This window comes from Perognathus longimembris, chromosome 2 (genome assembly GCF_023159225.1).
Source record: "Perognathus longimembris pacificus isolate PPM17 chromosome 2, ASM2315922v1, whole genome shotgun sequence".
Taxonomy (NCBI): Eukaryota; Metazoa; Chordata; class Mammalia; order Rodentia; family Heteromyidae; genus Perognathus; species Perognathus longimembris.
The window spans coordinates 145,540,230-145,555,075 of record NC_063162.1 but is presented as its reverse complement, the minus strand read 5'-3'; the positions used below and the strand labels follow the sequence as shown (position 1 = coordinate 145,555,075).

Sequence of the window (14,846 nt, the reverse complement as noted above, 5' to 3'; positions counted from 1 at the left end):
ACACCTGAGCTTGTAAATTCCCTTCTTTTTTTCTTTAATGTGGGGGAGGTCGGTGGGAGGGCAGGGGCTGGGGAATGCAGTGTCTAGACGGCTGAACATCGAATGCCAGGCACAGGAGTCAGGATAGATCCTGGCTTCTATCCCCCTCATGGTCTCCGTGGCCCTGAATCCAGAACTGGGCCATCGTATCGCCAGCTCTCAGCTTCCTGCCCCGGCCTCACTCACACCTCGACGGAGCCCGGCTGTCTCAGGTGCTGCTGGAGGAGCTGGATGTTATGCAGCAGCTTCTTCTGGTGGCCGGCCAGGGTGATGCCCAAGGCCGGCAGGTCTCTGGTGGGGAGGGAGTAGATCAGATCGAGGCCCGCTTCTCCCAGATCTCAGAGGCAACCCCCCTCAGGTCAAGCCCAGTGGCCTCACCCCCAGGCCCTCCCTCCCTCTGGTCCCCCCCGCCCCCACTTACTCCAGACTCAGCTGAGCTACATCACTGAAGGTGCAGAGGCCGAACTTGGAGAAGTTGTCCTGATAGCATTCCAGTCCAATGGCCGAAAGCCAGGCCTGGGGTGAGTCCAGGCAAGGGAAGTCCAGGGCCACAGGATTCAGGAGGGCCTGGGAAGGCCTAATGTGGAGAGAAGCAAGCAGGTCAAGCTCTCCTCTTCCTCTTCGCCCTCTGTCCTCAGTTTCCTTTCTGGTTCGCCTCTACCCTCCCCAGTTTTCCCAGGCTCCATCCCCAAGCTCCAGACCTGTCCGCGGGGCCCCCGTCAGCCTGCAGGGTGTCAGGTTTGCGGATCATCTTGTCAAAGGCAGCTACCAGTTGGTCAAAGTGAGGCCTCCGGGCACGATCCTTCTGCCACGTGTCAAGCATCAGCAGATGGAGTCCGGGTGGACAACCTGGAGGTGGGGGCAGCCGGAACTCCTGTTCTATTGCATTTAGTACCTAGGGGGTCAGGAAACATGACGAGGGGAAGCTATTGCTAGTAGAGAGGAGTGTTAGGAGGGAAAGGGGTGGGCGGTGGTAGACTGGAATCAGGAGCAGCACTGAGGCAGGAGTGGGGAAGGAATAGGAAAAGAAAGCTGGTTTCCTTTCACCACCAGCTGTGGAGACTTTACAATGTGAGCAGACCAAGGAACGGAGGGCTTTCGAGCACAGAAGCCCCAGCCGGGTGTGAGGGAAATCGAGTCCCAGGCCAAGCACTCACCTCCTGCTCCGTCATGTCCCAGTAGGGCCGCTCCCCGTAGCTCATCACTTCCCACATGAGTATCCCAAAGCTCCAGACGTCGCTGGCCGTGCTGTGCTTCCCGTGCACGATGACCTCGGGCGCGGCCCAGCGCAGCAGAGACCCGGGACCCTGCGAGGGCAGAGGCCACAAGAGCACAGAGAGAATCACACTGACCCAGCTCGGGCCCGCGCTCAGGGGCTCGCATCTCCTTAAGCAGCCTGCGGGGTGGATGGTGACAGGGTGCAGACGCTGAGATGCAGAGAACAGGAGGTCGTGCCAGCAAACAGGCTGGGGGCGGGGGGGGGGGTCGTGCATGGCTAGGCCCAGGTCCCTATGTGTGTGGGGGGGTGACGGGGGGGTACTGTCCTCCCCAATCCCTTTTCCGTGCATTCGTCCCTGAAATCCCTCCACTGCCTCTGCCTCTTCCATCACGGTGGGGGGCCTCCAGTCCCCCCCTCACACACACACACACACACACACACACACACACACACACACACTCTATATTATTCAGCCTGAGTTGCCCACCCCAGATCCCCATTTCCCCCTCCAGCGGAAGGACGCGGAGCCCACGCGATGCGGGACTCACCTGAGGGTTGTGGCCGAGTCGGGCCACTTTGCAGACGAGGTGGCTGTTCACCAGCACGCTTTGGGCCGAGAGGGCGCGGTGCACGAAGGCGAAGCTGGACAGGTATTGCATGGCGGCGGCCACGCCCCGCTGCATGGCCACCAGCTGCAGGCTGCTGAACTGGCCCTCCCGCTGCTGCAAGGCGTGGTGGGGGGGGGCGGGGGGCAGAGGTCAGGGGAAGGCAGCGGGGCGGCATGGCACCAGAGGGAATGTGGTGCCGCCCACTGCAGACAATAATGGAGGGAGTGAAGCCCAGCCACGGGACCCCTCCGGAAGAGAAGAGAGCTCTGCTCTTGCCCAGACCCCAGAAATCCTCCTCCTTCCACCACCCCCCACCCCCGCAAGCCAGAACTGACCCTGAGGAAGCTGTCCAGGGGCCCGAGCTCCATGAGCTCTGTCAGCACCATCAGAGGCCGGCTCTTGGTGACCACGCCCTCCAGCCGCAGGATGTTGGGGTGCTGGAACTGGCCCAGCAGGGCGGCCCGGCCCAGGAAGGTCATCTGCAGGCTTTCGGCACCCCCAGCCCACAGGGCCTGGATGGCCACAGCCTGTTCCCGCCTCCCCCGGGGCTGCAGGCGGCCTCGGCGGACTTCTCCAAAGGAGCCTGGGAGAAGAGGCATAGGGTTCAAGGAAGGACCACGGTGTTCCTTGTAGTTAGGGACCAAGGGAGGGGACAGAGGTTACCAGATCCCACCCCCCCCAACCCTCCTCATCCCTGTGGTACCTGCCCCAATGACCTCTTCAATCTTGATATACGCGGGGTCCACCTCCCGTGCAAGCTCTCGGATGGCCTGGCAGGGGTCCTCATAGGTGGAGGGGTCAATGTAATACTTGACCCCAAGCCCTGCGGGCGGGACAGGCTCTAAGGGTGTGTGCTTCAAGGCTGGGTGCCCATATGCTCAGACATGCCTTCTCCCTTCTGGAAAATGGGCCAGAGCCCCCCTACCCCCCGCCCCCCGCCTTCCATCTCCCAGGCATGTGATGTGCCCAGCCCCAGGCCCCTAACCCCAGCCCCACTCCGTGACCCCACCTGGACTGCTGTACTGCTGGAGTTGCTCCGTGTAGCCTGTCCCACGCCGCTTCCTGAGGGAGAAACCAGCAGCCCCGGAATGATGCCCCCCATTTCCGCCCCTTGGTGTCTGCCCAGTACCGCCCCACTGGGAAGTCTGTCCAGCCAAGGCCCTGAGGGGAGAGGACACTGCCCGGCGCCTCCTCTCGACGGCTGCATAGGGTTCGGGCCGGGAGCCGTGTCACAGGGATTTTGAACGGGGCTGGGCAGGTTGGGCGGGAGTGGTGGGGGGAGTCTCACCGCTGGAAGATGACAGCCAGCACCGTGATGGCTGCCAGCAGGAGGAAGGCCAAGGCCCCCAGGATGGAGCCGATCACCAAGGACAACTTCTCTGGGAGCTGAGAGGACAGCTCACCTGCGGGATCAGCGCTGGGGTCACAGGGGGCCAAGCCCCATCTAAACACGCGAGGGCAGCCGCACACACACAATGGGCACGCGCACACACTGCTGCAATACACACCCCTCACGTGTACACGCACACTCTCAACACGTCACATGCCACAACCCCCAGATCACACACAACAGGTGTGTCCGCCATCCCACAAGCATTCCTCCTCCCGCCCCAAGACAGCCCTTGGGGTCAGGGGTCAGCCACAGCATCCTCCTATCTCAGGCAGGGCCTCCGGTTTGGAGGAGACTGGGCCAAGGTCATGGCAAGGACAGTTGGGCCTTCCTCTTGCCCACCTAGGCCTCCCCTCACCTTGAGGCAGCGTCTGGAAATAGACTTTTCCCCCATAGGGTCCGTGGCCAGCGGCAGTCCGTGCCCGCACCTGGAAGCCATAGATGTGCCCGGGGCTCAGCCTTGTCACAGTGGCAGTGTTGGTCTCGCTGGTCAGGGTGAAGGAGTGAGATTCGTCTTCTGCCTGTGGGCGGCAGCCATTCATTCACTCGAGGTCACGCCTGGCCTCCGTGGCCCCCGCTGGGGTCCCTCAAGTCCCCACACCTGCCCTCCCCATGGGGAGGCCCACCTGGTCGTAGTAGCGGAGCTGGTAGTCTAGGATGTTTCCGTTTGTCTGGTCAGGCTGGGGCCAGGACACCGTGATGCTGTTGGCTGCCCGGCTCACCTGGTGCACCACGGGGACTGCGGAGGGGACTGAACCGCAGGGCGGGGCGTTGGAGGGGGTGGGAGTCTCTGGTCCCCAGATAAGGGGACTGGAGGGCGGGCATGGGGGCTCTGAGGAGTTGAGGCAAGATTATCCTTCAGGGGGACCGAGAGCTCACCTTCGTGGCTGGTGCTGACGTTGATGGCTGCGGCCTGGGGAGGGTCAGGGCTGAGCTCCGACACCCCGTTGACAGCCTGCACTTCCAAGATGTAGGGTACATGTGCTCGGAGACCCCCGACCAATACTCGGCTCTCGGTCAATCCCCTCTGGCGGGGGTCAAAATGCACCTCGTCCCTGCAGCGGCGACACGCACCCCGGACGCCGCCCTCCGGGTGGCCTCCACACTCCTTGCACACGACGTTGAAGAGCAGGTCCCCTCGGCCCCCCAACTCCTGGGGCAAACGCCAGTGAAGCATGAGAGCTGAGCCTTGTACCTCGAACCACAGTTCTCGGGGAGCCGACGGAGGGCCTGTGGCGGGGGGGGGGGGGGCGAGACAGGAGGGTGTGGGCCAGACAGGTGGGAGTCGGGACCCCACTTCTCTCCCTGATGTTGTACCCCACATGAGCCCCCACTCCAAGTCTGTCTTCCATGCTGTGCTCTGTGGGGACTTACCAGTGCAGGGGGCTTCGGGGGGGTCGGAAGTGGCCCTGTAGAAGCCCTGGAGGCAGGGGCACACGGGAGCGGCGGGGTCAGGGGCGTGGCTGCGGACTGGGCATGGAGAGCAGGGGCCATTCCCAGCCAAGGCCTTATAGGAGCCCCCGGGGCAGGCTGAGGAGACAGAGAGGAGAAGAGACATGGCATGCTCCTTCCATTTGCCCCTCCTGAGACCCCAGCACACCTGCACAGACCCCCCCCCCCAGCCCCCCGTCCTCTGGGCAGTTCTCCAGCCATCCTGAGGCCTACCCCCAGGAGGAAAGCATTGCCTTCCACCCATGAACAAGTGAGGTGTGCTGGGGACTGCAGGCGGGGACAAGGCCCGGATGAAGAGGTTTGGTTCCAGGCTGGACTGCAAGACCTCCCTCTGCTGCTATCCTCGTCCTTCTCCATACCTACCACCCCCTTCCGCCTCCTTCCCAGATGCCTGCCCAAGGACACGGCAGAGGACCAAGGAGCGCATCCTGAGCTAACCCACGAACTCAACAGGTGTGGATTGCTTGCAGCCCCGGGGGGTTCTTCCCAATGGCTATGGGTGGCTTTGAAATTTAACTCTGTCTGCTTTGGGAAATGAGACTGGGGAAATAAGCCGGGTGGTTTCCTGACCACGAGGTTGGCATTCGGGAGAGGAGCCCAAAGGAGGCGCTGAGCAGGTGGGGCAGGCACGGCGCTCACCTTGGCAGATCTTGTCTCCACGCGCAGGCTGGTGGCCAGGCTGGCAACGGCAGCCCCCGACGGCCACCATCCACTTGCCCTCCCCGTTGCAGTGCAGCCTGGGGGGACTGCCCCCCGCCTGGCCCCCAACTCCATCCTCCTCAGGTTCTGCGTGAGCCACGCAGGTGCCCACGGCGGCTACAAGGGAGGCCCCCCCAGCCCCACTGGCTTGGGTCTCGGGAAAGGAAGCAAAGGCACGCAGAACGGTGGGGCAGGTGTAGGAGAACAGCTTGACCGCTACGAGCGCCAGGCAGGCCCCGGTGTCCTGAAAGGCTACATAGAAACCACGTTGGGTAAGAGGCCCAAAGCTCCGCTCTTTGACATTCAACTGCAGTCCAGCTCGCTGCTGACTGGTCCTGTGAGGTCCCACGGTCCACGTGGAGGAGGAGGACGAGGTGGAGGAGGAGGAGGAGGTGAAGGAGGAGGAGGCCGGAAAGCTCTCATCAGCCGCAATCGTGTCCACCTTGGTCCAGCGTTTGAGATGCCAGGCGGAAACGCTGTCCAGGCCATCCGGCTCCTCAGCCTGACGGTAGTAAAGCGTGAAGGTCTCGCGGCAGGCACCCCCACTCACGCCCAGGCTGGAGCACGCCCTCACGGAGAAGTGCAGTCGGATGTGGGCCCGCTGGGCCCCTCGCCGCTCCACGAAGTGGGTCTGCAGCCAGTTGTCCTGTGCAGTGCCCGGAGGGGCCCCTGCCACGTGGCATGCCTCGAAGGTCCTCGTCAGGCGACGCTGGTCGTCTAGAACGCTCACCTCATCCCACTGCAGGAGGGGATGGGGGACAAAGGGGGGGGGGAGGGCGGACAGGAGAAGTATTAGCTGCTTGGGGATGAGGGAGGGCTGCATCGATTCCGTGGAGCCTTACAATGAATGACAAACGGAGCAGGGAGAGGATGCCCTTCCATCCTGTTCCTCCAGAGCCAGTCTTCTCTTTCTCGTTTTACCCAGGATCCCTTGCTGAACTGCACTGTCCAGGGGACTAGGGGGTGGGGAAGGAGGAATGGGTGGAGAAGGAGAAAGGCTAAGTTCGGAATGAAGAGTGACACTCACCCCACCTGGTGGGTAGGTGAGCCAGCCGATCTCAGAGGTCTCTCCTGTGGTGTCCAGCAATACCTCTGTCCAGAGAGAAAGGGACGCTGCCGAACCTCCAGCTAGCACTACGAACCCCCAGTCCGCCTCCAGGGAGAACCACGTCCATTTAAGTAGCCAGCAGGAGTGCGCTTTCAGGATCCTGTTTCTGAAACACCTGATAGGGTCCCACGTTTTCCTCTTTGGATGGAAGTCAGCCCTCTTTTCTGCCTTTTCTGAGTCTCCTACTTCCCACCCGCCCTAAGCTGCACTGATAAAGGAAGGTCTCTGCCTCCTCTCCTTACCTTCCAGAGCCAGAACTGAGGGCCCCAGGACCAGGATCCACAGGCTGGACACCATGCCCGCCACTCCGTTCCCTGACTGCACCGTCCCTTCAGTAGCCATGGGACAGCTTCAGGGCACCCACCATTGTCCCGGCCATCACCCTGCTCCCCGGTGGGGCTGCAGCCAAGATTGCTTCCTAGAGAGACCCAGAATCAGAAGGGATAGGAGAGGGGAAAGTGCGTACACAGCCCAGGTGCCCACAGCCGATCCTGGATCATTTCAGCTCTCGCTGTCTGTAGTGAGTCAGGCAGATTCGACCTTCACGGGAGATCACGTACCAGGTTGGGGAGCCCTGCTCGCTATGTGAATGTGTCTTAGGGGTCCCCTTAGAGGAACATAGGGCAGAGCCAGCTCAGTTTTACTCTTTACTTCTGCAAGAAGTCACTCCAATTTTCTCATTTACTCTCCTCCCTTACTCTACCAGTTACCCTGTATGGAAATTAGAAGACTGTTCTTGTTAAAGACAGGTGGCTCAGAGGCTTCTCTGTCCTTAAAGACACGTGAATTCACACAGTGCCACCCCCGCCCCCCATAAAACCACTGTGGGTGCTCCAGACATTTCACAGAGGCAGCGATGTGAGAGGGACACACAGAGACGTTGTGGGGGATGAGGGAGAGAAGGTAGAACAGATGTAGAAAGAGCACAGGCATCAAGACTCTGGAGGATAGATGAGGTTGTGTAAGAAAAGGATAGTGATGTAGGCACACTCTCTGAACAGAGGTTCTCTTCCCTAACGGGCAACCCCCCCCCGCCCCCAGTTCACAGAATAAGTATATAACATAGGAAAAGATCCATCATTTGCTCACATTTAAAGGAAGGTCTGTTAGGATACCAGGGACATGCCGTTTGTTACGGATCGGATGTTTATACTCTGGCCACTGTGTGATGGTATTAAGAGGCAGGGCCTCTGGGAGATAATTAAAGTCATGAGGATTTATACGAATGGGATTAGTGGTCTTAGAAAAGAGGCCCCAAAGGAATTTCCTGCTTACTCTCCATCTTATGAAAGAACAATTTACAACCAAGGAAGGGTGCCCTCACAGGAGCCAAGTCAGGCCAGCACTCCTGATCCCAGACCGGCCTTCAGAACACTAGCAAATCACTTTTAATTGTTTATAAGTCACTTGATCTGTGACATGTTTGTTATTGCAGGTGGAATCGATTCTATGACATCATTGCTCCCTATGAGATGGATACTACACCATGTTGGAGAAAGTACGAGCAATAGGGTTTCCTCTCGGTGTGGCTGCTTAGCGGTTCACATGTCATGTGACTTGTGTGTATGTGTGTGTGTGTCTATATATACTCGGGTTTGAACTCAAGGCCAGAGTGCTTTCCCTTGCCTTTTTTTTTTTCTCAAAGTTAATGCTCTACCACTTGAGCCACATTCCACTTCTGCCTTTTTTGGTGGTTCATTGGAGATAAGCATCTTAAAAACTTCCCTGCCTAGTCTGGCTTCAAACTTTGATCCTCGGATCTCAGGCTCCTGTGTAGCTGAGATTACAGGCCTGAGCCTAGTATACCAGCACGAGCTTCTGCGAGATGCTTACAGGGGAAAGCCTGTCTATGGATAGAAAGATGGTTAGGAGATTATGACACATTCTTAACAAGGCACATGGGCTGTTGATGTGCAGATATGAAAATGATTTCCACGTGAAAGGAGGATGTGAAAAACAGTGTCATCTCCCACTTTCAAGCTTAGGAAGAACAAATACATATGTATAGAAGGGTATTTCTGGAGGGATATATGCAACTTGAGGAGAACGAAAAAGAAGAGGACGGGGGGGCGGGGCACAGGGAGATTTATTTTTGTTGTATTCTCTTTAAGTTCTACATTTAAAAACTTTTTGTGCATGTAATATCTTTTCAACTCAATCATGAAAAATTTCCTTTAAGATTATAGTTAACTTTCTAGTAAGATGAATCAAAAATACTGGTTATGCCCTAAGAGTCATTTCTCTGTACTGTGCATTAGCTACCTCGCTTAGGAAACCCGTCGTGAGTCTTTGAAAGCCACAGCGCTATGCCTACAAGCCGATACCCACGGGGGTGGCCTTAGGGTCCCAAGAAGAAGAAAGGGCTGGGAATCTCTAGGTCACTAAGCAGAAAGCAGAAAGCTTAGTGACCTAGAGATGGGTGGTACTCTGTCTCTCTCTGCAGTTCTCTCTCAATGCCTGTGTGTGTTGTTTAGACAAGAGAAATGGACTAATTTACTACTGTTGAGAAAAGAAAATGGGAGGCATGCTGCTCACATAGTTCACAAGAGAGGACTTGCCCCCTGGGTATGTGAGGCCTTATGACTCAGTGACAGAAGACAACACATGTTTTTCAATGGAACCAAAATCAAGCCATGAAATTACACTTAACTGTGATCAATAATAAAATGCATAATTTAATTCTTGCACATTTAATTTCTCTTCGGGTGATGGTGACTATGCTGTAAGATGAAACCTTCAGCGTCAGCCTCATGAAGCTATCTTGAAGCAACACCTTTTCTACATTCTTGTGGGCTGGTGAATAGTTGGCATCTTCCAATTAGTCACCAAAATCTCCCACCTCTCTGATACTCCAGGCCCCAAATAATTCAATTCAGAGCCTATGGAAACAACTAAGAGGTACATCCACATAATAAGTAGTTCCTTAATAAGTTTTTAAAAAAAGAGATTCTCGTCAAATATCTCCTAAATGCTGCGAGGATCATTCACAGATTACCTACAGGCACCAGAGAAGAAAAGGGAGATAATGGAATAAGAGCATACAAAGCCCTCTTCATTTCCATAATGCTGGCCTGCCAACAACAATTGTTTAGTAAATATCTGGGATAATTCATGGCTCCAAATCATAATTCCTTCATTGGAGGACATGCTTGACACACCAAAGCAAATCAGTTTCTGTCCAGTGCCACAGACTTCAAGAACACTCTTATCAAGAACAGAATATGCCCAAAGCAAGCTTGTAGGCAAGGAAGATTGTTTTACTGTTTTCCCAGAAGATAGGCTCTTTCAGGCAGAACATGAATGCACTCTGTAATCTGTACACAGAGTAACAATACGCACTGCCCACCTAAACTTACAACTACACAATCATGAAGAAGAAATCATAAATATTTTGTTAACATCATGGTGATTTTTTTTTTGCTGTTGTTGTTTAAAAGAGTGTAATACAAGACAGGAAAAGACGAACTACCAGAAATATTGGTTGTACAACATGGAACATTCTAGAAGATGGGGAAGGGCAAGATCTTGGCTTTGATGATACATAAACGTATCTCTGTTTTGTGACTGTAATATGGTGTTCTAGCATGGCCCTATCATGCATCTTTATGACAACATGAAGTTGGCCTTTCTCCAAAAGATCTCGAAAAGAGTAAAAGCAGTTATAAAATATGCTAAAGACACTTAGATTCTGTCTTCAAGAATCAGAAAGAATAAAATGGAAACACTACATGTAGATTGCTGCTTGAGCCATTTTTCCCCCCGAAATTTTACTAAGAACAAAGATAGTCAATTAAAAGAAACAAAGATCTTAAAGTACCCGGAAATGTGTTCTGATATTTGATGAGAATGCCTTTCAGATTCAGACTCAGAATATTGAAAATTAAAAATAAGTGTCTTCTGGGAAGGGAGAAAAATGCTGAGTCAGAACAGGCAGTTAGATTAGGTCTTGCTTATCTGACAAATCAATGATTATTTTTAATATATAAAAATAATGTGAGTGTATCTGTCTTATGAGCATGGGGAAAAAAAAGAGAAGAGGAAAGCTTAAGATATGGAATAAATTGCTGTCAACTAATTCATACCACTGCAGATTCTTCTGAAGCAAGTATCAAAGGTAGAAAAACAGGAGACAAGAACACAAGGACTGCTCATGCCTGGAATATTAAACAGGCAGGACTTAGAAAATGACTTGCAAAGACAGCATCATTGGTTGTGGATATGCAACATGTCTGTATTTGGTCCAGGAGAGCATTCTGGACACAGCGAAGTGCATCAGTCCCTGCAAACACACAAAGGTAGAGACCTGTGGAAGATGCCAGCTGTAAGGCCAGATTCCTCACGCCTCCTTCTACCAGCCTCCCTGCAATTCCTCTATCTACTACAGCTCATGAAAAGAACTGGCCAGGGTTTTGAAATCCTGCAACACAAAAAAAAGTGCAGAAAACTGATCTCAATCAGGAAAACATTCATGTTTCAAATGTGTACAAAGTTTTAAAAATATAAAACACTCAAAGCAGCAAAAAATATGGATGTAAAATGATAGCTCAGAAAATGAGACTGATTAGACAAAGTTTCCTGCTATTAAAAAAAAAAAATCCCAGCTCTGTTTCTGGAGACAACACTTTCTGTCTTTTTGATACAGTGGAGACGCGAGAGCCTGTCACATTTCTGTGGTTTATAAAATCAAGGCAAGGTCTTGGGCAGCAAGGTTGTATTGTATTTCCAGAAACTGGCAAAAGTTAGAGATGTGTAGAAATTTAGCTCAGAAAGCATTGCTTATGCAGTCTGTTCTCTGAAAAATGAAAGATCTGAAAGCAAATTCAATTAGCAAATCTGTAACAGCTTTAAAAATTAACTGCTAAAATTAAATGTTAAGTACCTATACTTTGTAAAGCAAATCCGGCTTATTTAATAGAGTTTCTGCATCTCAATCCACAAAGTAATTTTTTCTTAAAAAAATTGATCATGTAAGCCAAATTGGCTTAGAAGAAGGTATGACAGAGATATATTAGATCATTAAAATTGGCTGTTGTAGGAGGTGGAGATGGAGAATGTAGGTGGGGATAATTAACTTTGTCTTACACCTCTGTGAATTTTCTTCTTGTTACAACAGCATACCTTATTTTTATAGTTAAAAATCTAAACAAGGAAAGGAAGATGCATTTATAACATAGACAAACACAGCTTCTGTTTACATGGAATCCCTTCTTCCTTTTACCTTCTGCCTTCTGGGTTTGCAAATATCTAAGGATCTTTGATGCTAAGAAGAACATAGAGCTTGAGAGGGAAGGCATGATAAACTTTTATCCCTGGATTCTCTCTAAACCCCTCTCTCAAGAAGTTCAAATCAGCCTCATGCTTCTCTCCCACAATGTCAAGTTAAGAATTGGGACTGCAGAAGGAAAAGGCAAGGGAGGGGTGAGGTGGTGGCCGCTAACCTATCAGAAGGGTATCACTGCTAGAAGAAGAAGAGAGGAACAATGCGACACCCGACAGCAAGGCTGACTGCTGTCCAGAAGGGCAGGGCGTGTGCACGAGGACCAGCAGGCCAGTGGGTTTAGGTCTGTGGTGGTGGCTGCTCTGGTTCTTACACCTGTTAACCTCAGGGTGAGCGTGGGAGGGGTCAGCCATGACCCTCTACTCTGTCCTGCTCATCAGCTGTTCAACGCCCAGGAAATGCCAGCATAATCCTTGCTCAGCCTCTATGCTTTCATCTGTATTCTGGAGATCCTCAGAGAAGCTGTCTCCGTGCTCTGGCCTTCTGCCTTGAAAAGAATCCCATCAGGCTTTAAGGTGACAGCTAAGACAGACAGGGAGGAGGAGGCAGCTGTCCTCTGGCTCTTGACCTCCCTTCTGTCCAGGCTGTTCCTGGAGGCCTCCAGCCTCTCAGAATGCCCTCCCGTGCATGCGTGCTCAGACACAGGTGCCTCCTACTCCCAGGGCTAGGAAAGCTTTTAAGATGCAGTCAGTGCCAGGGTCTAGCGAGACAGCAGCAGAGAATGAGCCATTCTGACTATGCATTGCCCAGGCAGATGGATGTCTCTGGGAGACAGTGCTGCTAGGGAGAGTTCTGGAACAAGTGGTCAATGTGCAGAAGGGATGAGGAGTGAAAGGTGGTGGCAAAAGTTACTGAGTGCAAGCAGCAGCACCCCTGTCTGCAGGTGCCTGGGGACATGTCTACCTGGCTGGAGGATAAGGGGTGTGAATGAGATGGGGTGGGTGGCAGCAGGCAGCTGGGAGGTGTGTTTGTGTATGCCAGAGCATGCCTTTCATGGCTGGATCTGTGGTGGGCAGGGAAGGGGGAGTCCTGGGAGCTCCTGTCCCTTTTCTGTAGGTCCTGCTGCACCCCAAGTCTGGCTGGGAACTGGACCGTTGGGGGATGCTTCTAGAGAAATACTTGATCTTAGAGAAAGAGCCAGAGAAAGGGAAACCAAGGCTTCCTGCCTTCCATACAGGGCCAATCCCTTTCCACCTGGAGTGCAGATGCCATTCCAGTCGCCCTCCAGGCCTAGGGCCAAAGGAACTGAGAGGAACTGGAACTGGGAGGGCTGCTTGCTGTCCCAGTACTCAGCCATCTCAGCCTATGGCTCCCAGCATTCTGGAAGCTTCAGCGACTTTGCCATCTTCTTACACCCTTAACAGACCAACAAACAAAAGGAATAACCTTCTCCCTAGGTCATTTCGGTAGGTTTGTACTTAAGACCACACATCCCAATCTTCCTTCAAGGAAAATGTCCACTGCCCTCCCCCCGCCCCCAAAAAAAAAGTTTGATGCTCAGCTGAGCAGCACCAAGTCCCCAGTGTCCCATTAGCAGGGTTGCCGCCCTGGACTTAATAGCCCCCTCCCCTCCCTGCCTCTGGTCTCTCAGCTCAGAGCCACCATCTCCCATTCCCAAGCCTGAGTCAAGCTCCCATGGCGGGTAGAAGGCCTGAGTTCACTGATTGGGAACTGGCCGGGCAGACCTTCTGCATGGGCACTGCCAGGGACATTACAACATCAGCTCCGCTGGGCCCGTGCCAGCTCCCCCAGGGATGGGAGGAGAGAGGGTGCCAGACTGCCAAGATCAGCAGGCAGGAGTGCGGGCACAGGGCACGCAGGGCCTAGCACCCAGATGCAGGGAGGGGGTGGAGCCCTGAGCAGGAACAGGAGAGAGACTCTGGTTGCAATTGGGGTGGGTGTAGGGGTTGTCTGGGAGGGGAGCGGAATCCAAGCTAATACCTGGGGGGGGGGGGTAAGTGTGCTGGGAGGGGGTGGGGGACACAGGGGATCAGCTTTCTGGCTCCTCCCAGCTCCTAGGGTATGGGAGAGATCTCACTAGAGTTAGGGTGGGTATTCCTTTCCAGAATGCTCAGAGCCCGGCCTTTGGGAAGGACCACCCCCCCCCCCAACCCCCAGGTCAGGACCCCAGGGCCAAAGCCGGAGACATGTCTCTGGGAACGTGGCGGAGGGGGACCCTAACATCCAGGGTCGTGGGGCATCCATGAAGGCCGCCGCTGTGGGTGGGGTGGGGAAGAAGAGTTCAACACCCCTTAAAAATCCCTGCCAGCCCCTTTAGGGGGAATACCTAATACTGCCCCCAGGGAGGTAACCCCCCCCCCAGGGTGTGCCCAGGCCCTGACTGGGGGATCATCTACTTTGCGAACCTGAGTCTCCCCTGTCCGCAGGCACACTGACCCCGGTCCCCCCCCCCCCGCCCCCCCCAAGCCGCTGGCGATTCCCGGGGCTCACCTTGCTGCCGGCCTCAGCTCCGTGCGCTCTGCGCCCCCGAGGCCGCGGCGCCCGCGGATCCCGGACCTCTCCCCAGAGCCGCGCGCGTCCTCTCGGGTCCAGGGACCCCGTTCACCCGAGGCCCAGGTCCTCCAGGCGCCGGGGCAGTCCACGGCTGCGGGGTGGACGGGGAGCCGGTGTCAGCGGCTGGTGTGGAGGCGAATCCCCGGCGGCAGGGTGTGTGTGTGTGTTGGGGCGCGGGGAGGGGGGAGGTGGACCTCCAAGGGCCCCTGCGTGGCGATCGCCGTCCCCGAGCCGGGTCGCGGGTCTCGGCGCGCCCGCCGCTCCGGAGCCGTGGCTGGAGCGATCGTAGCCCGGCCCGCCCCCTCCGCGTCCCCTCCCCGCCCGGCCCCTCGGGCCGCCCTCCCGCTCCCTCCGCTCTTCCGGGAGCCGAGCCCGCCCTCCCCGGCCGTGGACGCCGGTGCGCGGCGCCCCTCGCTCCGCGCGGCGCGCGGGGGAGAGATGCGGGGCGCGCCCGGGATCCGCCGGGGCTCCGGGCCGGGCTGGGGCGGCGCGGGGCGGCGGGAAAGGTGGGTTCAAGACCCGCACTCAAAGCTTTGCCA

At 55.2% G+C, this 14,846-nt stretch overlaps 1 protein-coding gene across 1 annotated transcript; it reads right to left on the bottom strand.

The window, feature by feature from the left end:
- Positions 1 to 9: 9 nt before the first annotated feature.
- Positions 10 to 14,543, bottom strand: Ephb6 (EPH receptor B6). The gene is made up of 17 exons (XM_048340375.1): positions 14,245 to 14,543; positions 6,758 to 6,933; positions 6,435 to 6,499; positions 5,348 to 6,146; positions 4,631 to 4,786; positions 4,136 to 4,486; positions 3,883 to 4,007; positions 3,615 to 3,777; positions 3,155 to 3,269; positions 2,876 to 2,928; positions 2,570 to 2,689; positions 2,202 to 2,449; positions 1,807 to 1,980; positions 1,197 to 1,346; positions 741 to 934; positions 461 to 616; positions 10 to 330 (listed from the first exon to the last, which is right to left on the bottom strand). Exons 2-17 carry the CDS (start codon positions 6,855 to 6,857, stop codon positions 222 to 224), a joined length of 3,078 nt encoding a protein of 1,025 aa, XP_048196332.1. The 5' UTR covers positions 6,858 to 6,933; positions 14,245 to 14,543; the 3' UTR covers positions 10 to 221.
- Positions 14,544 to 14,846: the final 303 nt, after the last annotated feature.